We start from the raw sequence: 25,411 nt of genomic DNA, 5'->3' as shown, positions 1-25,411 counted from the left end.
TTAAAAATAAAAATAAAATATAGATTCTAGTACATGTAAGAACAGAAAAAAAGTAAAGACAGTTAAAAATATACAGAAATATTACATAAAAAGGTACATCAAGACATTTTCATTACACTAGCAAATACGTGATATCTACATTAAGATTGGTAAAAATATTATTTTAAAACTTTTTTAAATATGGGTAAAGTTTGTCTTTCAGTTATATCTAGATTTGATCTACCAGTGCCATAAAATATGTTATGACCGACAAGTCAGAGCCAGGGTTGGCCAGGCCAGGTCAGGTTTATAATTGTAATCGTATAATTAATGATTAATTACAATTATGGCGTAATTATAATTGTAATTTAAAAAACAAGTTGCTGTTGTAATCATAATTTAATTGTAATTGAGATCAGAAAATGTACTTTTTAAATTGTAATTGGCATGAAAATTCTGTCATTGAAACTTTTTGTCGTCACAGAAAAAGGCCTCGAAAAAGTTAACCTAACTGGTCTGAACTATTTCATGTAACGATATATTCAGCATAAGGTAAATTAATATAAGGGTTACTGGATATAAGGATATAAGTCTGCATTTCACATCACCAATAGCAATAGAACTTTAGTAATTGAGAACATAATTGTAATTGATTTTAAGGGGATAAAAATTAATTGTTATTTAACTGTAAATGGGAAAAATGCCTGTCACTGTAATCGTGATCAAATTGCAATTGAAGATGTAAATGTAATTTTAAAATGAAATTGACCCCCAAAGGTGAAAGTAACACATTACAAGTACTCCCTGTACTGTAATTGAGTTGCTTTTATGTGTACTTGTACTTTTTTTTAGTATATTTTTAAATCATTACTTGTACCTATGTACGCTTTAAAAGAAATAATTTGTTACAGTTCTACACCCAACCATTATTGAGTAAATTATTATTATCACTTTTTTTTTTAAATCATCAACAGACATCGTGAAACTGCAAAAAATAAAATGACAAAACGACAATAAAATGCATCACATCATAGCCGACCAATCAGATTAAACAGCATTGAATGCTGGTTATTTTCTCAGTTATAGAGTTGATAAATGTAGCTATACTTATAGCCTGAGAATTTATTTTATTTCAAAATTGAATTAATTGGTGTTATTTTATTTTAAAAAAGAATTGTACATTTTGACAAACCTTTTATTTTATACAGATGCCTTTGTGGAAAATAAATAAAGTTCCAATTGTGCAAGATTCTGTTTATACATGAGATGTTTACTGTATGTAAGGGAACCGTGGCAACATTTATTACCAACAATAAACATTGAGGGGTGAAAGTAACTATTAACTTTTACTTTTAGTACTATTTAATTGAGCTACTTTTGACTTGTACTTGAGTATTTTATGTATGACTTACTTGTACATGTACATGAGTACAATTCCAATCAAGTAACAGTACTTCTACAAGTACTCTTTACACCTCTGTTGACCTGCATTCCTTAAACAGTAACAGTGGGACAGTGGGAGTAGTGGTCTCTACCTGTAGTAGTACGGGCAGTTCTTGCGCTCGGTGGCGTCGGCTGTAACAGCGCTGACGATCTGCTCAGCGTCTGTGTTGACCAGCTTGACAGAGTGGATAGTCAGGTGCTGATTGAGGTTGGCCCTGCACTTGGCAGCGTAAGGACAGAGGTGACACTTGAACTTCCTTTCCTCTGCGACACACACACGCACACACAAGACCCCAGGTTACTGTACACATTACCTCAGATGATACTTCATTAAGTTGCTGTGAGTCTCAGAGACTTTAAAGAAAGCTTAAATCTAATTACTTAATGCCTAACCCTGTTTTGCCCTGGCCTGACCCCAGCTGTTAATCAGATCTTGGGAAGAAGAAGAAGAAGAAGCAGAAAGGAAATTTGAGATAAGAAACAGAATCAAAATTATAAAGAGGGCAGTTACGCACATACAGTATAAGTCAGGAAGACACAAAAACTGACTGACGACTGACGGACACAATTCAAACACCTCTACTTTCTGTGTGGAATTCTATTTTAATTTATTCAACAACAAACAACAACTAATTACCATAACAACTCTTCTCAGCCATCGACCTCCCCTTCAAACACATACATGCTCAGACACACACACCAACACACAGAATTTGCCCCAAGGACACGAAGCCAAGTAACCTTTATGTCGCCGGGGAAACCAAAAAGACCATCACACTGACATATGCCCCTACTTCTGCTCTCTGTGGTGTGGCCAAGCTGTTCGCAGCCAACACTCTCAGATGGTGTGTGTGCCTGTCGTGTAGTCTGTGCGCGCCCAAAATGTGAGAACATGCCCAATGGTGTGTGCGCGAGGGGGGCGTTTGCTACACAAATCTACATTAGTACACACGTTTGGATTTGCTCCCCCAAAAACAGGCCGCGTTGGATTTCCTAAGCTTTTATTGTCATTGTACAAGACAAGTCATACAATGACATTTTAGCAGCTTGGAATGGTGTTACAACACATAAAAAAATTAAATGACAATAAAATCTTAATTAATTAAAAGTACATACAGTGCAAAAGTACAGCAGTGCAAAATGCTACGTAGTGCAACAGAGCAATGGATGTTTATTGTTTGTATATTTGTATAATCCAGCGCTCATTAGCTTTAAATTAAATTTGTATGGACGGGATAATAACGGTTTATGTTTTTATTAATAAGGACTGAGAAATGAATTGAGCAATAAAGTGAAGGGGCAGAATGGATCAATTGGGAGCAAAGTGAGGCCAGGTTTAAAAACACAGAGTAATCAGAACACGAGGGAATAAGGAAGCCTCCTGTGAGAGGGAAAGTGAAGGAATGAACCAATCTTAGCTGTAGCGGAAGGACTGCTTGTGTGTGTGTGTGTGTGTGTGTGTGTGTGTGTATGTACGAGGCATCCCTCAAGCTGGGTAATTAGACGGGCAGTTTTCCCAGTGAGACTAATCATGGTAGTAATCTCTTTAAAGGAAGGGTAATCTAGTCTAGTCAACCCTACTTACTTACTGCGGGCAGCACGGACACACTAAAGTACAACAACTGTCTGACAACAAACAGGCGGCGGTAGTTTGTATGGTAATAATTTCAGAAAGGATTGTGTGTTTATTATTGTTGTAGTTTTTTTTACCTGTATGTAGTGACAGATGTCTAGAGAGCGTCTGCTGTCGACCAAAAACCTTCCCACAAACAGGACAAGTGAAAAGCTGTTCACTTAGTCTCCACTGGGCAATCCCATTACCCGGCTCACTGTCGTCCTTTTCGGAGTCTGTAACACACACGCGCGCACACACAAACACACATAGTTACAAGCTCGTAAGTGACTGCTGACACAAGCAGGTACAGAGGCATCAGCAGGTGGAAAACTGAACCCATCAGGTTGGTGTAAAAACAAAGACCCGCTTTGATAAGTGTGACTAATGTTTTCTTTGTTAAGTTTTAGTTCCAGTTCCAAAAATAGGGAGACAAAAAAAAAAAAAAAAAAAATTAATGTTGGAAAATATTCTAAACACCAACCCACCGTGATAAAGACAGAGTTGTAAAAATCACACAAAGGAATAAATAGATACAAAGGAGGTATTTTCAGTGATAATTGCTGGCACTGGCTGTTAGCGTGAGATATGTCTATGATTAGGACGTTTGCTAACATCGTAGATGTATACAACATATATAACATTACATCGTCGACCATTGATAAAAAAAAAATCGACCAATGATAAAAAAAAAAAAAAATATGATTGTCGTGATCAGATTGCTAATTTATATGATTCCAACTGCTTATTATTGTAAAGTTACATTAGGTTAACTGTTATTTATTGCAATGCATATTATAATCATGTTTTTTTTGGAAAATTAACTATTCCTATTCGTATTGAGATTGCTGCAAGAGACACTATTACTTTACTCAAGTTGTCGACTCACTCACTCAGCACGGCGGAAGTAGCAAAAATCACAGAGGAACTGGCAAAAATTCATTTTCCGGTAGTGTGCATGCTCATAATCGATCTCAGTACACAGTCCATGACACCGGTCCTGGAACGATTTTACATTCGGCTCGCAATGCATCGAGTATGAGTAGATATCAGGGTATTTGTTGTGTACTCAATCATTTCATACTATCTAATGTGAACGCACTACATACTCATTTTGTAGTACGTTAGTATGCCATTTTGAATACAGCCATAGACTCACATGTGATGTAGATCTAATGAACTTTAATGCAGCAAAAGGAATAAGGAATGCAATTTTTGGAGCAGTTAAAATGCACAAAATCATATTTTTTTTAACTTTCTAGTTGAAGGAACATTTTCTACAACAATAATTACAAAGCTGTAAAGATGGACTGGTGTAAAGTACTGAAAATGGCCTACAGGACTTAAATGTTAACAAGTAAAGAGAAAGGATCAACATATGGGTGAAAAGTTGCTTCCTGTACGGTATAAATGTGGTGTGCGATAGCAACACAGAAATCTTCAATCTAAGGGACTCTCTGCAATGTTTTGCTTGATTACTTTGGAAATGTGATTTTCTCTAACATTCTAGCATGCCTAATAAGAAGATATAGAAGTGATCATGTGAATGGTAAGTAAACATTTAGAACTATGAAAAGGAACCTTTTTTTGGTTCTCTATAGGTTTCTAAAAGGGTTTCCTGCCAAAAATGTAAATATATTCAGTATTTTTTCAAGTGTAAAAAGAATGTGACATTTTTTCCTCATGCATTCACAGCAAATCTGCAAATAATAATTAAAAAAAAAACAAAATCAATATTCCCTTTGGTTTGAGTGAAACAGCAGCAGAGCAGCACTGTGTTCGCACCATTTGACAGACTGTTCTGGTCTGGCCTGCGGATGAAGTGCAGTGTAATGTAAAGGCAGTCCTAATGTCAACAGTGCGCTGAGGCAGAGAACTGAAGCTGCTGACCACTGTGCACTGCTTCCCCTCTCATCACTGATCTCTGACAAAAACAACAATAAGAGTTTAGCAAATACGTAGATCACTAACATGTATGATTTAAAATGACTGTCAGCCACTCGTGCCATTAAATAAACCTAATGAGATGGCTGCAGGATTACAGTGCTGTTTTACTTTGACATTATCATTAAAACTCTAAAGTGACATAACCAAACTGTGCTGCATTTGTCTTAAATAAAACATAAAATACAGTCTGGCTGTCTGATGAACTATTTGGAGTCAGAATAACAAAATGAGGAAAAGCAGAGAATGTTTCTAACATTCGTGCACTGGGTTTTGCATCAAGTGATGAGCAGATGGTGGTGTGAAAGGACAATTCACTGCTATTGCACCAACGCACACAACCTGCAGCCTTCTCTCTGAGCTCCTCTCTGCCCTCTGTGTGCACATGGTTGAATTTATGCTGCGAGTCTTTGTTTATTCACTTCCATTTGCGTCGCATGATTTCAACCCCTATAAAATTTTGCAAATTTCAAACAAAAGCCACGGTGAGTTTGATTTAAGTAATAGCTTGAAATGTACCATACGGGGTAAATATATGCTAGATTTTGGGTTCTGACTCACTTGCAAAAGTTAGGAGAAACAACCAATATTAAAAATACACCATCTAACACAAATCTGTAACTATAAAAGTGAAATCCCCTGGTTAACATTAATGACAGATAAAACAACAAATCCTGAAATGGTCAGAAAGAGAACAACATTTGATTTAAAAATAACACTTAAGCAACAATCCTAAGTAGTTTTAATAAATAAAAGTTGGAAGCAAGACTGTTCCCAACATTTGAAGATGAATACGGTCATGGTTTGGGTTCCTGCTTGTGTGAGATGGTGGGGTCTAACTGCTGGACTATAACCTGTAACTCTACCCTGTGGAAGTGTGTGTACAATGAAACATGCAGACAGATGCAAACAGACTGGGAGTAATACAACATGCCTCTGTTTTAAAGCTGCTACCCCTATTAATGTATTTATTAGATAAAATACTGTATGCCTAATAGATCAATGAATCAAACATCATTTACTCCAAAAAGAAAGGAAAAGGGTCGAAATTGCCGCTTGAAAGTTTGTTTTTATCTTCACTGTAAAACACTCCCATTTGTTGAAATGTTCATGCATTGCATTGTGGGATGTGGAGTCCCGTAAACAATTCATAAAAGTGTTTCTTGGTGTTTTCTTACATTTTTTTTCATCAGACAAGGAGGTCAGTGATTCACTTTAGAGCAGTTATCTTCTAGATTGTTTCCAGTATTCCTTGTTATATCTGAATTAAGTAAAAAAAGATGAATAAAATAAAAAATTCTATGCAACCGTCTCCACATCCCACGATGCAATGCAGGGAAATGTCAACAAACGGAGGAGATAAAAACAAACTTTCAAGAAGCAATTTGAACCTTCTACACCTTTTTAAAAAATTTTTTTTTAAACAAATTATCTTCAATTTCTTGATCAATGAGGCGTACACTATGATTCTATCTCATAAAAAAAATATTGACGTAGCAGCTTGAAGGGCTGCCTGGTTGTGAAAGGCCTAAGTTGAAAAAGACGTCATTTTGAGACGTGTGACCTTTCTAACCTCGGGGCTGACCTACATTAGCAGGATTCCTGCTCGGCTGCAATGCACTCATGCTTGTTCTATGAATTATAGACATTCTTGTGTGGCCCCTCCCTCTTGGTGCATGTGACCCTTGGAGATGATGCGGAGTCGGACGGCGCAGGCCCAAGGCCGTGACCCAGACACCAGGCAGATGATTAAGCCAATTAGGGTGTGGTACAAAGCCTTGAAGTGGTTAATGGCTCAATTAGTGCAAGTACAGCAGAGGAGAGGGACAAAAACAAGAAATGCACAATTGTGCTAAAAACCCAGACTGAAAGGAGGAGAGCGCAAACTCCTAAAGTCACAATGCTATCACACTAACTCCTACTCGTTTATTCTCGCTTACTGGCTTAAAGGAAAAATGCTCACACTTTTCAGCTCCGTCTCAGCATGAGAGTTGTTGGTCTCACGCTTCATTAGCAGCCATGATGAAAAGCATTTTTTTGTGTGTGCGTTACATTGCTGAAGATGCTCAGAGGCTTCAAAAAAGAATATTACATTGTTGCTTTTATTGTCCACATGTTTAAAATGAAGGTTTGCGCTGCAGTCATTAGAATCAAATATCTATTATTCCAATTTTGCATCTTTACATGTTTTCTTTAACAGTTTCTTTAAACTTGCGCTCCATAATAATGTGAAACTCATTTCACTAAAGCGAGCGTCTTTGTTAATATCACTTTATAAAATTTAAAAAGGCAAAAATCTTTGGAAAATAAGATGTCTTGCAATATTATTAACCTGCATTGATGATGCATTTGAGGGGAAAAAAAGCAACTGAAATCAGTCACTTCACTTTGTTTTCTCTGTTTAAAGACAAGCTAATGAGGTAGTCACGCTATCATAATACCAGTTTTAATGATAAACAGTACAGTGAAAATTAGGCAATTATTAAAGAATATAATATTCTTTGCACCAATTGTGCTTTAAAATGATAGGGGATTGACTTTTTTCTACTACCAGTTGTTAATAAGCACAGAAGTTTACAACATATACAATTTCAGTATTGCATTCGTGAAGTATTGCGAAAATGAGGATGAAAATCAAGAAATATGGGGGAAAAAATGGGCACGATAGATACCTGAAATAACCTGAGACATGACTGAGGAAACCTGCTGGTTCACAAAGTGTGATGACTTGTGTAGGAGAGGTGGTATGAAATGACAGGATAAAATAGCAGCTCTGTGACCAGTGAACTGGAATAGTGTTGAGATAGCGAGCCTCTCCATAGCTGCTGTGAGAATGTTTACCAAGGATCAGATCAAGGGACGATAAAAAAGAGCAAATGTAGACATGGAGATTTGAATCAAGACTACATGGACGAACTGAAACATGTGAAACAGTAGTTAAAAAAAAATGGAAAAGAGAGAGCAGTAGAGGCTGGGAGTGAAGCTTAAGCTCACAGGGGAGGAGGGGGGAAGAGGAGGTGGACTGGGTGAATTAACTTTCAGGACACTCTTGACACCCAGAAGCCAATCAGATTTTCATTAACTGGCAGAGGGACAGGCAAAGCTGGCACAAGCTAATTAACCTCTGGATCTCTCACTGCCAAAGGAACACGAAGAAAGGTTCTGGGATGCCAGGGAAGAGGAGTGCAGGGAGAGCAGGGAGAGCAGGGTCTGCCCGGGGGCACAGCCTTCAGGTTAGGGAAATGTGTGAGAGTTCAGAGAGGCCAGAGGAAGCTCGGAGAGGTGTTTGAGCCAAGTGAAGGCCAACCAGTGCGCTGCTTTCAAACACTTCCTACAATACATAAAGAGTGAAGAGCTGAAAGCATTAGTGAAGACTATAGAGGGGGGGGCGGGGGGGCTCGGGCGATTTTAAGTTTCAGATTTTTCATTTGGGTCACAAAACAGCTCCTCCAGCAATAAAATCCCATAATCCTACTGGCACTTGAGATAAACAATGCTAGTTTACAAGATGTATGTATCCTTAAGCCAAGTTGCTCCTAACAAAAAACACACTATTAAAAAAAAAGATCCAAAAACAAAAAAAAACAAAAAAATAAAACAACTGTAAAGGCTTGCTTACTTTTAGCATTGTTACAGCAAAACACAATAAACATTTTTTTAATAAGTTTATTCAAATTGTATTTATTATTTTATTAAATAATATAAACTGTATTTTGAGAATTACTTTTTCAATGACTGGTTAGTAACAATAAAGCAGCAGGAGTCTGTTTTTTTCTTCAAATAAAGACAGTGTAGCCTAAATCAAAGATCATTTGGTTGAAAAAGCTTGTTTTCCTCTCCACTGTAAACACTCCATTTATTGACATCTTTAGAAAAGTTTCAAGCATTGCATCGTGTGATGTGGAGTCCCATAGACGGATGCATAGAAGTGTTTTTACTTTATTCTTACCGTGATTTCTTGTGTTACCCTTATAAACTCGGCCAAAGTGACTTCCCAACACATTTCTGGGATTTTAACAAAATGAAAGTTGTGGCAAAACAATGGCAAATGTTTATTTAGGCATTTACACAAAAAGATAAAAATAAAAAGATATCACGGGGGAATACTGTGAACAAACGAGAACAAAAATGGTGTTTAAGCAAATCACTGTCCTCCATGTCAGGCAAAACACACGAAGATGCTCGGGACGCGTGTCGAGGGGAGGGGCTTCTCTGTTGCTGGTGGTGTTCATACAATGGATGATATTGTGGCGATCAGTTACATTCATAATTCACCCAGTGACTGTGAAGTGGTGGGGAACATTATTGTGTTGAGAAGGCGGTGTTTCCGGTCAGATGTATTTTGGTGTGACTCAGTGAGTGCACTGTGATGTCAGAGGGCTATAGAGAAGTGTGGGTGAATGGAGAATATAGTTTGGAGTTCCTTACTGAACACGCCGCCCCCGACTCTCGTTCATTGGCTCTACATTATCCAGAGAGTGGCTTGGTTTTATTTGTGCCTCTGCACCATTTCTGGATTCACCAGAGCTGCGCTCAGTTTGCGCTCGCATCTCCTACCAGGACACCAACCACAGGTGCTCTATTCCAGCAGAAGAACACCTGTCCACGTCTCCGGTTAGTGTTTTTTCTTCTTCTCATTATTCTGAATACGTCACGGTGGGGGAAAGCTCCTGATTGGTCGACGTGCCACGATATGCGCCAAAAGTTCAACAATCCCAACTCCAACGTCGGCCGCGTTGAAGACACTGGACTCACGTCAAAAGCGTCCGCGCACAAAAAGCTTCAAAATGCGCCGCACAGGAGGCGCGGGACCTCCAACACTCCCTAGAAATACGTCCACCATATATTGTGAATGTACACCTGCCGCTTTTGACGTGTTTGGTGTGAATGTGCCATAACAATGAAGCACTCGTCTTTGGGACTCCACATCCCACAATGCAATGCACAAAAAATTTCCAAAAATGTCAATAAGAGACATTTTACAGTTAGATTCAAAACAAACTTTTGAGCAGTAATTTCAACCCTTTACATTTTTTTTTCAAGCAAATGATCTTTGATTAATTGATCAATGAGTTCTACACTAGGGATTCATCTGATGAAAAACATTGTGGTCTCCAGCAGCTTTACATAAAAATATTACACATAAATTAGTGACTAATCTTTTTCCTTCCTTCTGTGCTGGACCTGGTGTACTTTGTCTGGGGATTTCTGTGCAATGGGATTTAAACCAGCCACACATGATTATACGAACAGATGATTGTGATTTCTCGAGCTTCAAAATCGAAATCTTGTCAAACAATCAGCTTAGCTTCATGTGAGCTTTGACAGTTTCTTATGAATAGACGGTAATAGGGACTAGTTTGGTTTACATTTGAATGAATCTTCTCCTCCTCTATAACAGAGTTCTGTTTCAGCATCCAGAATATCTATTTCATCAACTCTTGGACTTTTAATTTTAGGTTTACACAAATAATTAGAGATTTTTTGCAATGACCTGACATGGTGAGAACTCATTCCTGCTTTACACAAACTCTGAAGTGTTAACTTTGCTTGGTGTTGACTAAAGTGTCAGAGAGGAGGATATCCAGACTATGTGTTGTGTGTACAAAGAACGTGTGTGCATAATGAGCATCTCTGCATAATCAAATGTTTCTCTGAGCTCCAGTGAGAACAACATGAAGATTCTGAGACTTTTCTATGAATGATGCAGTGGTATGGACTGCTGGCAGTTATCTATGTCACTGTTTGGTCCAAATGCAGATTCATTCCCACTCCACTTCTTTTTGTCTTTGTGCTGGGGAAAGCTTTCCAGATTTACCAGTTGTAATACTTTTTTTCACTTTACTTTTTTTAATTCAGCCCAAAAAGTTATTACTTGATAGAAATTATGCTGAAAAGTAAAAAAAAAAATGCAGCAACTAGATGTAGACGGTTGGTGAATAATTCCATTTCTACAAACCTGATTGAATTATCAAGTGCTCACATTGCAACTGAGAAAAGAGACGGCGTGAGCGAATATCACAGATCCAACTGTGGCCTGACCTACGACTGGTATTGATTCGTTCGTGTTTTCTCCGACTTCTTTTGTGTGTTTGTGTGTAACATGTCTTACCGAGGAACGGTACCCTGGTCGAGGAGCTGGCCTCTGCGGGGGAAGTGCTCTTGGAGCGAGAGTTAAAGGGTGATTGTCTGAAGCACTCATCCAGGAACGGACTGAAACAGACAGATGAAATATTATACCGAGAGTTGCAGCTCCACACACCGACGCTGAAGCATGTTTGTTCCTGAATGCCCATCCTGACATTTTAATGTAGAGCAGTCGTTGCTTGAGCTTTAAACTCACTCACCTGTTGAGTCCCACCATGTTACCGTCCTTGTAGTTGTTGGCTTTGCTCACTTTTTCTGTAAAAAAAACAAAAAAAAATTAAATAACCCTTGCCCATCTCTACTAAGGCTTATATCTTTACACTTTTGTATTGAAAAATTCAACATAAAACTTTATATTCTGCTATTTTGATCAGAAATGGACAATCTATAAGACCCAAGTGTGAATGGGAATCTTTGTAATTATAATACTCTGCTGTTTTGTCCTGTTTTGTTTGATATTATTTGTAAATTGCATAAAAAGAGTTAAAAAAAACAAAAACAAAACAAAAACGAAACTCTATATTCAAATGTAAAGTTGACTGAAGAACAAAATGTTAGATGGGAGCAGCCATTTATTTGAATAGTATTGTAAATAGGTTCCCAACTTCCCAAAAAACACAGATTAGTGGACAAAACCAGTGCAAGGACAGCGCTGGCACCAAACTGCAGCATTGTTTTTAGGTTAAGCTTGGCTCATAAACTACAGGTTTGTCATATCAGCAGGGGTCCTTGGCCATCTGGAGTGGTAGGAGCCCTTTTAATAGGTCTGTTGACCTAAAGGGGCATAAGTAAGCCCATCAACACCAGTATGGAAATGTTTTTTGTTAAAAAACAAAAGAAAAGAAAACCAATGTACACAACTGGCTAAATCTGTCTGCAATTCAACATTGATGGGTTGTCTTCTGCTACTAATTTTATCCAAAAGTCCAGAACAAGAAAGTTTGGTTATATGTTGTCTCTAGACAAGGGTAACTTTTATCAAAGTGAGGGCCACAAACATGTGATAGTCTGATCTGAAGGCCACATCATCAGAATTAATGTCAACATTTAGACTAATGACCGATCTGAGCATCAACACAGGAAAAAACAAGAGGTTTCTGTGTCTTTGTTGTTGTTTGTGTGTGTTTTCGCAGTCATATTATGTATTATTCTTTAATTATGAGTGTTTTGTTGTTTTGTGGGGTTTTGTGGAAGTCACTCTGTGTATTTTTTTTGTTGTTTAGTGAGTTTTTGGAATCATTTTTTGTTTATGTTGTTGTCCTTTTGTGTATTTTTATGTAATTCGGTAGGTTGTGCATCTGTCATTTGTGTGTTTTGGAGCTATTTTGAGTATTTTTAGTATTTTGTATATTTATGTAATTTTCTGTAATTTTGTGGACAGTTTGTGTTGTATTTCTCCTGTTATGTTGTGTATATTTCTGGAATTTTGTGTAGTTTTGAACTAATTTTATTGTGTTTACTTTGGCACCGCATGCGTAGCACTGATAGTGTGTCAGCAAAAAGAACATTGAATTTTATACTGAGGAGTTAGTATTTACCTTCCTTTCATTATGATTATTGGTTAAAATCCTTTTGATCTAGAAATGCCAAATTAAAGTGATTGCAAATGACGTTTATTCAATAAATTATTATGAGTCTTTTAAGACTTAAAATAAACTACTGTGAATTTTGCCTTTTTATAACATCTGCAACACACTTTTCTCACATGTCAAAGTAATATTTAGAACAAGACAATTAATGACGCCATTAGATGTCGTTGTCTTGAGATTATCTGGTGATATCTTGGCATTATGACAGAAGACGTGTATGCATTTCTAGAGTGAGGAAATGAGAAAGATACAGCAAAAGCGTATGTGTATCGACAGCCTCAACACCCCTGTTGAGGGGGTGATGTAGCAGCATCCACAGCCAGTACATTTGTGCTCCCTAACCCAGGGGAAAAAGGCCTTATGGGAAATATCTCCATGTGGATGTAGTACCAGGAAATGAGGTTATTTCCTTCTAAAAGAAAATGTTAGCAGAAGAAAAACATACCCACTTATATCGTGCTGTTTATACCAAGTGTGAATGAAAGCTTGTGTGCTCCTTAAAAAATAAAAAAATAAAAAAATGTACGATTACCTGGGCACTACATTCAAGCCTGATAACTGTGAGCGTTTTCTGAGTGATAAGTAAGGCGAGAACAGTTAAATTGGTCAGTACCTGCCCATCTAATGTGAGCACAGATCACAGGTTAGAGTATTCAAAAGTAAAGAGTGCTGTACAAAATGTCTGAGAACGGAGCCATATGTGTGATTTTCAAGGCGACGCACTGAAGTGAATTTCAAAGCTGCAATCATCTCAGTGTTCAGAGCGACCTTGCTACTGATGCGTCTCTGAGGTCCTACTGCTCTGGGTAATTCATATTGATTGCTCATTGTGTGACAGCAGCCCACTCTATTCCAGTTCCCCTCACATTCAAAACCACTTCTAAGGGGGCGGCTGAGATTGTTGCCAGGCTTGAGATGCTCTGGCCTCCCAAAGTGGGCACACGGTGTACCCCGATGCCCTCCGTAGCCACCCTCAGCAACAGACCCCGCTCTGCCCAAAACACCCCGCTCCGTCACACCGCTCGCCAAGGACAGAGGTCTTTTTCCACGTTGCCATGGTGATGCCGCACGGGAGAAATGTAAAGGGAGGGTGAAGGGGAGGGAAGGAGGGAGGGAGGGAGGGAGATGCGGGAGGGGGGTAGCGTGTGCAGCCAAGTGTGCTTGAGCCGGCATGTCTGAAAACGAGTCGAGGGAGCCACACAGAAAGAGAGAGAGACACAAAAAAAAAAAGAGGAGGAGATACGAGGGGGCATTTGAGCAGACACCACTCCCCATGGGCTCTAGTGAGAGTGTGTAAAGGTGTGCATGCAAGACTGTGTGGGAAAGAAAGATTGGCAACGTGTGAATTTGTGAATACGTGTGAGAAGGAAATCAGAGGGTGGTTGAGGGGGGCATTTTATGATAGCTTTTTTTTTCTTCTGTATTTGGTGTTTGGGCAAAGCAATTAGGATGCTGGCAGGAGCTGGGGTCGCATCCCAGGACTACATAAGGGCCCCCCACCCCCAGCTCTATGCACAACAGAGTTTCACCTGTCTTATCGCTGAAGGATGATGGATGCATCTCAAAGATTTGTCTTAATCTAGCAATCCAAATGGCTGATTCAATGTCACTTTCATGGCCGTGCGGCCCAAAGGCAGGAAGCATTGCATAGGAAAAATGCTCGATTTTACTAGAAAGCCACAAGCGGATGAACAAGGGATCATGTGGGTTTTAAAGTCAAGTACCACAAAGTTGTCAAAGGTTTACACAGAAAACATAGAGCTGGGAGCCAGAACGCTGAACTGGATCTGTGGTAGCTCAGTGTGACTGACGGCAGTGGTGTCCGACAACAACGTACCTGACAATTTGAACAACAGCTCAGAGGCCATTTTGACCGAAATGTCTTGGGAGAAGAGATCTTTCTGGGGACAAGCCAACGTCTCAGAGAGACTATTCATCGGCTCGCTCTTCTCGCTCGCCCCTAAAGTGCTGAAGGCAAGCGGATGGGAGGCAGGTGGGGTGAGTTCTGAAGGCGGTGGGTCCACCTCCATAGGCTCTGCTTTCACTTTCACCTTCTGGTACTGGGCATCTTTGTTGTTCTCTGCAGGAAACAAAAAGACATTTACAGTTTTAAGTTTAACTTGAAAACAGACTAATTCCTGCAGAATAGAATTTGTTGCATTTGACCCAATACTATATTAGGCCATTTAATACCTTATGAAAACTCAATGTGGCACCTGGAAAGCATAATAATGGAACTTTCTTGCAATATTCCATCCAAAGTTAATTATATTTATCAAAATTGTGCTTTTTTTTCTTCATGTGCGACAATAATCAATTGCATACCGAATTAAATATAATGTTTACCACAGGCTAAGTTATAACACTTTTTTTTTTTTAAACAAAGTTCAATCTTAGGGATTTTTAAATTATTATTATTTTTAAATACCATACATTTTCATTTATCCATTGCCTTCTTTAATCCTTCTCTGTAACATTCAATACATTCTAAACTAAACAGAAATTAGTTTAGGGCGAGCATGGTTCAGGTGGTAGAGGGGTCTTCCTGTGATCGAGGGGTTGTGGGTTCAATTGTGTCATAATGTCCTTAGGCAAGACACTAAATCCTAAATTGCTCCCAATGGTCAACTAACACCTTGCATGGCAGCTCTGTCCCATTGGAGTGTGAATGAGCTGATATTGTAAACTACTTGGTCATAAAAGCAAAGCACTATGTAAATCAAGTGTATTTTACATTCATGTATTTATTTTTAAATATTTGTAGAAGAAAACAAGAATTGTACTGTATAGCTAACTGTGTATTTGTCCTCCTGTCGTCACAATATTTTGTATTTCTAGCATGGCTTAGGCCACAAAAGGCACAATTACAATATGGCAAGTACACGCATTAGCATATTAATTAAAATCAGTCATAATTATCCTCACATTACTAGTAATAGGTTATCTGCACAGTATAAATGTAGTGGAATGTGAACACAATAATACGACTTCATCATGGTTGAAAGACAGAAGAGAAGCTATTATTGATCTTAAAAATGATCTTTTCAGAGGGTGAAACAGGTTTACTCATCACTTTTAACAGTTTTAACAGCAAAAACATATTTACTTTGAAGTCTAACTCACGATAAAGATGCAATTCCTATTTCTATTTGTAGTGGTAAACAAATAAACCTTGTGTACAATAAACACTTTATATACAGGATGATATACAAATAGTGTTCAAAACAACAGCTTCAAAAGCTGCGTTGAGCCGGTTAGCATCTAGCTGTGTGATTATTAGGTCAGGAGGGTACCAGGCGGTCAGACTGTCGCTTGGGGATGGCTGCGGCAGCTCATATAGGTTTACTCGAGCGGACACGATAGACCGTGGAGCACTTACAGTAGCGCCTAAGATGCAGCGACTCCGTGTTTACAATAGATAACGTTCTTTTTCTCCGGCACACAAACTGTGGTCTGAAAGGGTGAAACACCCATTGACTCACTTCTCAAACAAGTTCAAAAAGGGAGGCAGCCTAAAAATAGCCAAGAGGGAGATGGTTGCTGTTAGGAATGTCCCGAGCTGATCTGCTTCTCCTCACTGCGTGGAAGTTTGGCAATGAATAGAAAATGGAAACTATTAAAAGAAAAATAGAAATAGCTAGACATTTAAGGGAACTGGCCCCTCTAGTGGTATTGGTAGTTAAACAAACTTGTTTAGATCGACTAAAAATGCTGAGCTAATATAGAAAATACAGAAATATAGTCACCAAGGAAAAATCAGTAGTATAAACTTGGATAATCTTTGACCAGACTGATAGCAGGAGACACCGTCTCAGTGTCATGACAAACAGCACTAACAAAAAAACTGGAAGCGGTTATGGGGTGAATGTATGTACCAGGGACGTTGGAAAAAAATGGGAGGGGCAAACAGAGGATGGAGGAAGATGAAAAGCAGTAACCCCTGGGTAACCCTGCCATCCGCCTCCCTTTCATGTTCTTTAATTAACGGTGCAACGAGGCCAACAGGAGTGAAAGACTAAACCTACAGGGCTCTATCTGTGTGTAAGAGTATTTACTAACTCAGTGTTTACACAGTATGAAAGCAAGATGAACCGCTCCCACCCAAGCATTATTCCTGAGTTGCAGGTGATTGGTTGATTGGTATAGCCAGCATGGGGGGGAGGAGGGGGCTTGACCATCAGCACCACTAATCCCTTAATCAGGTGCTAGGAGTTGGCCAAGAGTAACCTAGAAGAGGCTGCTGATAGAGAAGCATAGTACGGTAAAAAGAGGAGGAGAAATGAGGGTGGGGGCATAGGGGGCACTGCACTGCAAGGGGTCAACTAGAGGACGCGCGCGCACACACACACTTCCATCATTGGATCACCACACTAACTGAGTGGCTGAGTGTACTACTACTCTGCAGAAACACACAGAAATGCATCAATGAAGGAAAGGACCCTATATGTACTTAAGGTCACAGTGTTAGGATAAACATGCCAACATCCATCCCATAAAGGGCCATGAAGGAGAAAAGGAAACATTAGATCTTAAACATATACCAAGACAACACTGAAAGCATCCCATCACAGTAGGAGTGAGAAAAAGTCTACCTGTCAGAAAATAAAAAATGAAAATATGGCCTCACTCCCACACTGATAATAGCTATGGCTTTTTGGTTGGGGTCATGACCTAATGTTCTGGAGCCATAACAGCAGCCCTTAGTCTGCTCAAATCTAGCTTGCGTGTGAGCATGTGTGTGTGTGTCTAACCATCGATATGTCATCCCCTCTAGTGTAGAAACCTCTTCTGTGATACATCAACTGCCATTAGGCCAGAAACGCAGGTTTCTGTGCATTTCCTGGATAAACAGCACAACTTTATTTTAGAGTCAGTGATGCTCCAGATGCATGATGAGTTATACTTTACAGTCTCGAAACCTTTATAAAAATGAGAGGAATTGTGTTCAACGAAAAGTTTTTTTCCCTCGTGGTTTGTGCATTAACAAAAGTGTATTCGTTTGCATTTTTCCTGTTATTTTGGACATTGGTATTGATTTATGTTTATTTGATATAAATCAAATATTTGATGATTTTGAGGCACTACATTTTGATATATGTTAGAGGTAGAAAAACACATTTGTAAAAAAAAAAAAACAACTCTTTTATATCTCCATTAAAAGTGGGTATTTTGTGGAAAGGGCATCCTTGAACAAGCTTTAATAATATTTCTGGGGGTAAGGTAGAGTTCAGGAATCCTGTTTATATCATCAGTATGTCAATAGACCAAAGAATATAATAGCAGTATGAGGTTCACTTTTACAACATGCATTAATGAATTCTGTAAGGCATACTAGTATAAATACTCTGTAGATTCCTTGAACTCCTTCACAAAACACTGCAGGTTTTGAGATGGACTGAAAGTGACCGGGCTGTGTGTGATGTTCTGTTTTTAGTGTTCAACTTTGACCTTAAGTGTCTACTTAAATCTGTGTGGACCTGACAGCATGCTTTGTTGAGTTTATAGAGTAGGACAATACACACTCAGCCCAGAATTATAATTGCACTTGGAGAGAAACACTCGCAGCTATTAGCAATTGATTGCATGCAAAGTAAATCGAATGTACCGCGTTTATGTTAAAGAACTTAATTGTGACAGGCAGGTGGACAGACAAAGGAAAAGGAGAGTTAGATAGGTGAAGACGGGAAAATTGCCAAACAGTGGCAGGAAAAAGAACACCCGAGGGTAAAATAGCAAAGAAGAAAGGAGAATGAAAAAGAAGAGCTGGGGGAGGACAGAGAGATGAAGAATGGCTAGAGCCTAAATGACAACCTCTGCACCTCTCCCCCTCCACCTCCTGTTATCCTGAGCTACCCTTCTCCCTGCTCTCCTCTTCTACATCTCTCTCCATCCCTGCCCCCATCCCTCGCTCTCTCAATCTCTATTCTCCTGCTCTCTAGCCGACCTGCTCAGACAGGGGTGAAGAGTTCAGGCGCTTCAAAGGCTGCAGTGTGGAGACTGCGTGTCATGTGGGAGCCACAGCAGCCTTGCCTGCAGACTTCACAGACAGCTGCTGCTACAATTGATCCTCGACCAGCTAGTGTTCAGTAGTTCAGCCTTTCAATGAGTCGCAAACTGCGACTCATTGAAAGTCTAGAGTCTAGAGCAGTGTGCTTGATTAATGGCCCATAAGGAACCAGATATGGCTCAATCAAGGGGTCCTAAACAAAAAAAAAAGCTTTTGAATGAAGCCAGAGCTAATCCAAGCCTCCGAAGGCTTTATCATTAGAGGTCAAGACGAAATCTGGCAAGTGATTGCACGGATATGTTTTGTTAACCATTGCAGCATTTAAAGAAAAACACAGGAGTCAAATGCAATAAGGGGCAAGAGTCGACTACCCTGCTTTCTTGTAAACAGCACTATAGGCAGTGATGAGCAGCCAATGAGACAGGGTATTGGAGTGGGGAGGTGGGTGTAAGAAAGGTCAGCACGCGGCCACACAGAGAGGGCATGGTAAGGACACGGTTAAAGTAGTGTAGAGCTTAATATAAGGTAATAATGTACACTAATGCCCACGTTTTGAATAGGATAGTAACACTGGATTAGACAAACCAGCTTAAACAGCTATAATACATGTACAAGGTAAACAAGGGAAACTTAAAGGCCTGGCAACAGATAAACGATGAGCTTTACATGAAAAAAGCTATCTTTTAAAATATACATACATGTGATTTATTAATGCTAAATGCAGGACTCACATTCTATGTGTATTGCAGTGTTATCGCATACTTTTTAGAATTGTTTGTGCAGGAAATAATAAACATTTTATAATGGAGCACAAACCATTTGATGAATACTTGCCTGATCTAGTTCCAGTACAGCAATACATTCTCCTAATGTAGACTAAGGCAATGTTTTACGGTCCAGGCATGCAGAGGCTGTGCTGTACTGTAACCAGACGCAAGATTTATAAAAGCAAAGCAGGGCAGAGACAAACTCTGCTTCTCTGACCAAGGCAGTCTACTCTACAATGTGTTTTGCTACCCAAGCCAAATTTTGAAACAGTCGAATGAGTTGTTCCACCAGAAAATGTATAAAAATGCATTAATTTCAATTGTTTCATCTAACTAGACGAGTTTGCAATTAAAAATCACAATGCACAATCAATGAAGAGCTTTAAAAAAATCTATTCAATAGAGGGAAAATGAACTGCTGAAAAATAAATAAAGAGCAGAATGGCATATGTTTCTACCAATGTGGTGCCAAACTGCAGACATAGTCACAGTGTACTATATTTGGCGATCTGTAAAAAAAAAAAAAAAAATCATGCCAAATCAAGTGTGCTGCAACAAAATCACAACATTTTTTTCTCCATATCACCGAGTTGACATTTGAAAAATACTGTTTGCAAAAATGTAGACAGCGATAAACTTAATAATGTTCATAATTAAGAAATGTTCGGATCTGCTTGACAACAGCTTTTTCGTTTTAATTTATGAGCTAAGATTTTTTTTTATCATAAAACTTAATTTGAAAAGTATCCCTATCCAATGGATGAAACTGTAACTCAAACTGTTGAATAAGTTTTGGCTTTCAGAATAAAATATTTCTAAAATGTAATACAATCAGTGTTGCCACAGTTACCTGTAATCTGACTATAGATGACATCTTCAGAAAGTAACTTAGTTACTTTACTGATTACTTGATTCAAAAATTAAGTTAAATTCAGCACTTTATTGGAAGTGCATTTTTAACAGTAACAAACATTTAAAAAAAAAAAAAAAAATGAAATAAAGACATTGTTTTTTCAATTTACTTAACATAAATACTTTTGACCTGACACATTTTGTTTCAGTAAGTAACATGTGATTTGTGGCATACGTAAAAAAATGAAAAATAGTAACGCAAAATGATTTGGAAAAGTAACTTTAATGATTACTGTTTGGAAATAGTAACACAGATTACTTGTTACCCAGTAACTATAACTAAGTTATTGGCATCTCTGAATACAATACCTTCTGCAACTGTTGGAAATAAAACATCAAATGGGGCTCCACTATATAAAGTATATGATTTGTGTATAGAAAGCACTGCTTTGGAAAACTACTTAATTACAGGTCTGCTCCTCAGTGGTCAGGATTGCTTGTCGCAATAAAGTATTAGAAATAAAAGGAGCACTGTACACAGGGGAGGGACAGCAAAATGTCCTGTTGGCCTGTTCCTAAGGAATGAAAAATTAGTTAACTGAGTACAAAGTGTGATTTCACACCTATAGTGAGGGTGGCTGGATGGTGAGTGGGTGGCACGGCTGTTACCCACACGACGCCAGTCTGTCAGGGCACCACCTCAGGCCCTACAGTTCCCCTTCCCCTCTCTGCCTGTGACGCCATGTTTCCCTTGCCCTGCAACACCAAAGCCCATCTGCTAGGACACGTTAGCCGCTGGCGCTGAGGGCTATTTAGCCTTGCGTAATTAGCCCCAAGACACCGGCAGCCTGGTTTTTAACAGATGTGGGGGAGGCAGCACTAGCAAGGCGACTCAAAGTGACCAACAAATGTTTGATAGAGAAGAGAGGAGGAAGACAGGGAGAGAAGATGTGACCTAGTTAAAGGCATGATGCAACTCATGTTACAGCACAATGAGCAGTAATGATGACAACCCAACTTGCTCTGGATGCTCAATTCTATGGCTGGGAAAGAATAAGCAGCGGATATTTAATTAGGCTCCATCCATTTGCGGTAGCGGCAAAAAAAGGAGGAGAAAACGACACTTTAGCAGTCAAAAACTCTTCCTTTCAACAACACAGAGCTGTTGAAAGGAACTGTTCTGTCTGTGTTTTCCCTGTTGTAAGTATCCTTACTGGATTATTGTGTGCTGGGACTGACCTTTAACAGGGGATTTGGGGAGGTTATAGTGCAGATGCCCTTGAACCTCATGACCATAATCACATGTGACTGTAATGGCAATGACCTTTCCCTGCTTCTCTCCTCTCCTTCTCACTGTCTTTTTCTCCCCCCCCTCCCCCCCCTCCAGGGTCATTTGAGGGTCCAGACTCTTGTCAAGGCTGTCACTCTAGACAGCCCTCTCCATCTACCGCCCCCACCGTTGCCATGGCAATGGGCGGCAGTGCGCTCCGAGGACTGTGTGAGGGGGCAGAGGGAGCCAGTGGACGGATGAACGATGCAGCATCTTTCCCTAACCTAGGTCAACATTGCAGAGCTTGTGTGAGTGTAGGGAGGGGAAGAATGCTGGCCGTGCTGCTTGAGGAGCAAATAGGCTGGCAGGATGATGGGATGTCCGAGAACGATGGATGGATGGATGGAGGGGGGGGAGGGAGAGAGAGAGAGAGAGAGAGAGAGGGGAAACAGAAACAGGTAGAGGTGGTACTGCAATGGAATTAGAATCTCACCTCTTTGTTTCTATGTTTACACATATTGGCCTAGTTGTTTTATCTTACATTTTCTTTAGAATCATATCCGTGCCCACACATTGAAACATGACCTGGGGCACACAGTAGTGCAACACACGTGTAGTACCACAGCGCACTCAGTGAGTGAGTCACTCACACACACCAGTCCTCCTAGAGAGAACAATGGCAAACGGTATGTGAGGGATCTGTCAAGCAGAGTGAGGAGAGGCAAACCATGCTGTGCACCACAGAGCAACCATGAGACTGACATCGTATTCTGCACATTTTACATTGTATGAGCAATTGCATTAGAATTGGATGGTGGTTCTTTTGTGCTTAAGTTAAGAGTTCAGGGAGCCAGCTAAAAGCATTTGTGTATCAAGAAGAATACTCATACATTTTCATGAAAAATTAAGAAATAAAGACAGTATAAGTTGCTGTATATTGTTATTTCCATAATGATTACCCAAGGTTAAAATATACACCTGCTTTTAGAAAAACAAGACGTACTGTGTTAAGTGCAGCAGCACACATACATTGTCCATGCCTGAGGACTTGTAACCATTGTTGTTGCTAAGTGTAAAAGGCCAAATTGTGCAGAAGTGGATGATGTCAGAGTGGTGTGCGCAGGTTGAGATCTGGCACATGTCAAAAATAGTCCGTCTGACACGGAACAAGAGGCAAGTCGAGGTTGAGTTTTGAGTTAAATAATGTCAACAGATAGTGTATTCAGTAAGTCGTACATACAGCGAGAGGAAATAAGTAACTACAGCTCGAACAGCATTAAGTGAGAAGAGAAAAAAAATCTGTGACAATAATATCCTCACAGAGAATACTAAAGGCATTTATCTAGAGCAGAGGCTTTAAACAAGTACAACGATGTTTCACAACAAATGTGTTTTCTCCTTCAAATGTATTCTAAAAAAACCCTCGATCGGAGTGTTGAGGTGTACCGTGGTTAATGGAAGAAGAACATTTCTGTGTCGATCGGCATCTAAACCTTTGGCCTAAAACTCACTTCCCATGTTTGTCTGAAAGTCAGCAGCCGACCAGAACTACAAATATCAATACTGCAGTGCATGACCTGTTATTTCTTTAGAAGTAGTTATAGTGGTTAAAGTGTGCTTGCATAGTTTCACATAAACATAGAGTAGATATGGAATTAACATGCACCTACTTTTGTAAACCTTTCACGAGAATGTGTTGCACTAAACCAAATGTATGAAAATGTACTTGGTTCTCGTTGCATTCATACAAAAAGCACATGTTTTACCTGAAAGCTTAATCAGCAGCTCCGAGGCCACCTTCAAGTTGATATCCTGGCTCAGCAAGCTGTTCTTCGCCATGGGGCTTCCTTCCCTCAGTTTCATGGGCCCAGGGCGTTCTGATGCTGCTGCAGCTGCCATTGGCCCATCCTGGCAGAACGCTGGAAGAAAACTGGGCTGAACCTGGGACTGAGAAGAGGGTCTGGGGCTCAGTGCCTCCTCCACTTTGGGCTCTTCCTTCAAGTGGAACGGAGACTTGAGTGACTCCCTTTGGTTAGCCGCTGAGGAGAAAAAGAAGAAATCAAGCTAATGAGAGTGATCAAATGAATAGTAGCTCAGGCATTCTCGTGTTTTGGTGTATCAAAACGAGCGTATCGCTGCATGGTGTTTAACTCAGCTTTAACTGCATTATCAGTAGTTGGGTTTCCATTACCCTTGGAAATGCGCAAAATCTAAATAGTGCAATAAAAACTGGTGACGGAAACACCTGAATTTCGAAAAAAACACTCAAAAAAGTTTTTATATTTTGATATTGAAATTTATCGCAAAAGCGCTATGGAAACACTTTTTCCGCAAATACAAGTCACAGAATGTGACGTACCTAGTCACATGACCACTTCTCTCTGAGAAAACATGGTGTGGAACGTGCAGAAGAGGAGACCAAGACATTTCTTAAGCATTTTACTTTAAAATGATTAGTGCCACATTAGACAGCAAACAACAAAGGACTATGAAATTTTATAAAGAGGTTTGGAGCGTCCAATCTTCCTGCAGCAAAGGGAGTTACGAGGCTCCCGCCCAAAACAACCTTCAGTGGAAACACGTTTAAAGCACAATTATACTTTGTCGGCATTTAGAAACATTGCTTTTATTTTGCGAAACTCTGTAATGGAAACACAGCTAGTGACGTCCAACCTTTGCTTGTTCCTTTCAAATACCCCCGCGAAAACCGTGAATAAGAAAAATGCACAAAGACAAGCTTGAAGTGGGCTTGCTCAACAACAGACAACATGACGATCGTCAACTAAAAGGGTTCCATCTCTTTGTTCTTCAATGTATTCAAAACAAGGCCCTTTTTAATCTGCTATTGTTCTCCCCTACCCCGCACTTTTTTTGTACGCAACTACAGTTTCCTCATCTATTTGACATCTTAAAAAACAGGACATTACGTCTAGAGTCGTGCAGATTAAGTAATCACCAGAAGCCTGATCCGCCATCTCTGCCGTGTGTAGCCTAAGTTAGGGAGTGAGTCGTCAAACGGATCCCTCTGCTCTAAAGTCATCTCCAACTGAAACTGGGCCACACTTAATCCGCCTTGGATGAATAATTAATAATTAGACATGGAGCGACTTCCGATAGCAGCCAAGAAAAGAACAGCAGGGCAAGCTCCTTTTCGTTGTGTCCCTCAGTACGTTCCTTCATTCTGCACTTAAGCAAAGGTTTACACAGGCTACAGCTTACAAGACTGTTGAAACATAAAATGGCCATTAAAACGCCAAAGTCAAGCAGTAGAAAAGTGATATAAAATATGCTCGATTTGCTAGGGTAAAGTCACACAGAGAAGGCTTTAGATCACTATTCTGTAGGCTGATGAACTTGAGGTGCACCAAACCCTTTTTCACAGTTTCATCAGTGAAGTGAACTGACTAATACAGACATAAAAGCTGGAGTTAAACCCAATTATGCCGAAAGTAACCTCACTATTAATACATTAGTTTTTGATCCTCAACTTTTTTTTGAAAAATTAAAGCAACTTTATGAATATTACTACCAAGACAACATAAATGGACTCTTTGAGAAGAGAATAAAATAGGACAAATTGTCTTTGTTGCAAAAGACTACTCCAGAGTAACTCAGGGGCGGATTCACTAAAGGTTTAGGGTTATGAAAATGTGTGCAAACGTCACTCCACACGCTAATAATTGGTACAAACCCCAGGGAATCAAGACTGTGCGTCACAATGTGCCCTTAATCCATTTAGCGCATTTCACTCTGATGAATATGTAAAGTAGGGCCGCAAAAAAATGGGCGGGGGAAATAAAA

General features: G+C 39.5%; 1 protein-coding gene across 1 annotated transcript in view; it reads right to left on the bottom strand.

Annotated features, from left to right (window-relative positions):
- Positions 1-25,411, bottom strand: part of znf827 (zinc finger protein 827) — a 98,217-nt gene that overhangs the window by 20,664 nt on the left and 52,142 nt on the right. The window contains exons 5-10 of the mRNA XM_028443658.1: positions 23,377-23,649; positions 14,552-14,794; positions 11,326-11,380; positions 11,091-11,191; positions 3,133-3,270; positions 1,515-1,686 (exon numbers count right to left, since the gene is read on the bottom strand). Of these exons, the coding sequence (XP_028299459.1) occupies positions 1,515-1,686; positions 3,133-3,270; positions 11,091-11,191; positions 11,326-11,380; positions 14,552-14,794; positions 23,377-23,649 (982 nt within the window). The remainder of the gene's footprint in view (positions 1-1,514; positions 1,687-3,132; positions 3,271-11,090; positions 11,192-11,325; positions 11,381-14,551; positions 14,795-23,376; positions 23,650-25,411) is intronic.

The sequence above is a fragment of the Gouania willdenowi genome, chromosome 1, assembly GCF_900634775.1.
Source record: "Gouania willdenowi chromosome 1, fGouWil2.1, whole genome shotgun sequence".
NCBI classification, from domain to species: domain Eukaryota; kingdom Metazoa; phylum Chordata; class Actinopteri; order Blenniiformes; family Gobiesocidae; genus Gouania; species Gouania willdenowi.
Note: the sequence above shows the minus strand (reverse complement) of the source record. Positions and strands in the feature narration are given on the sequence as shown.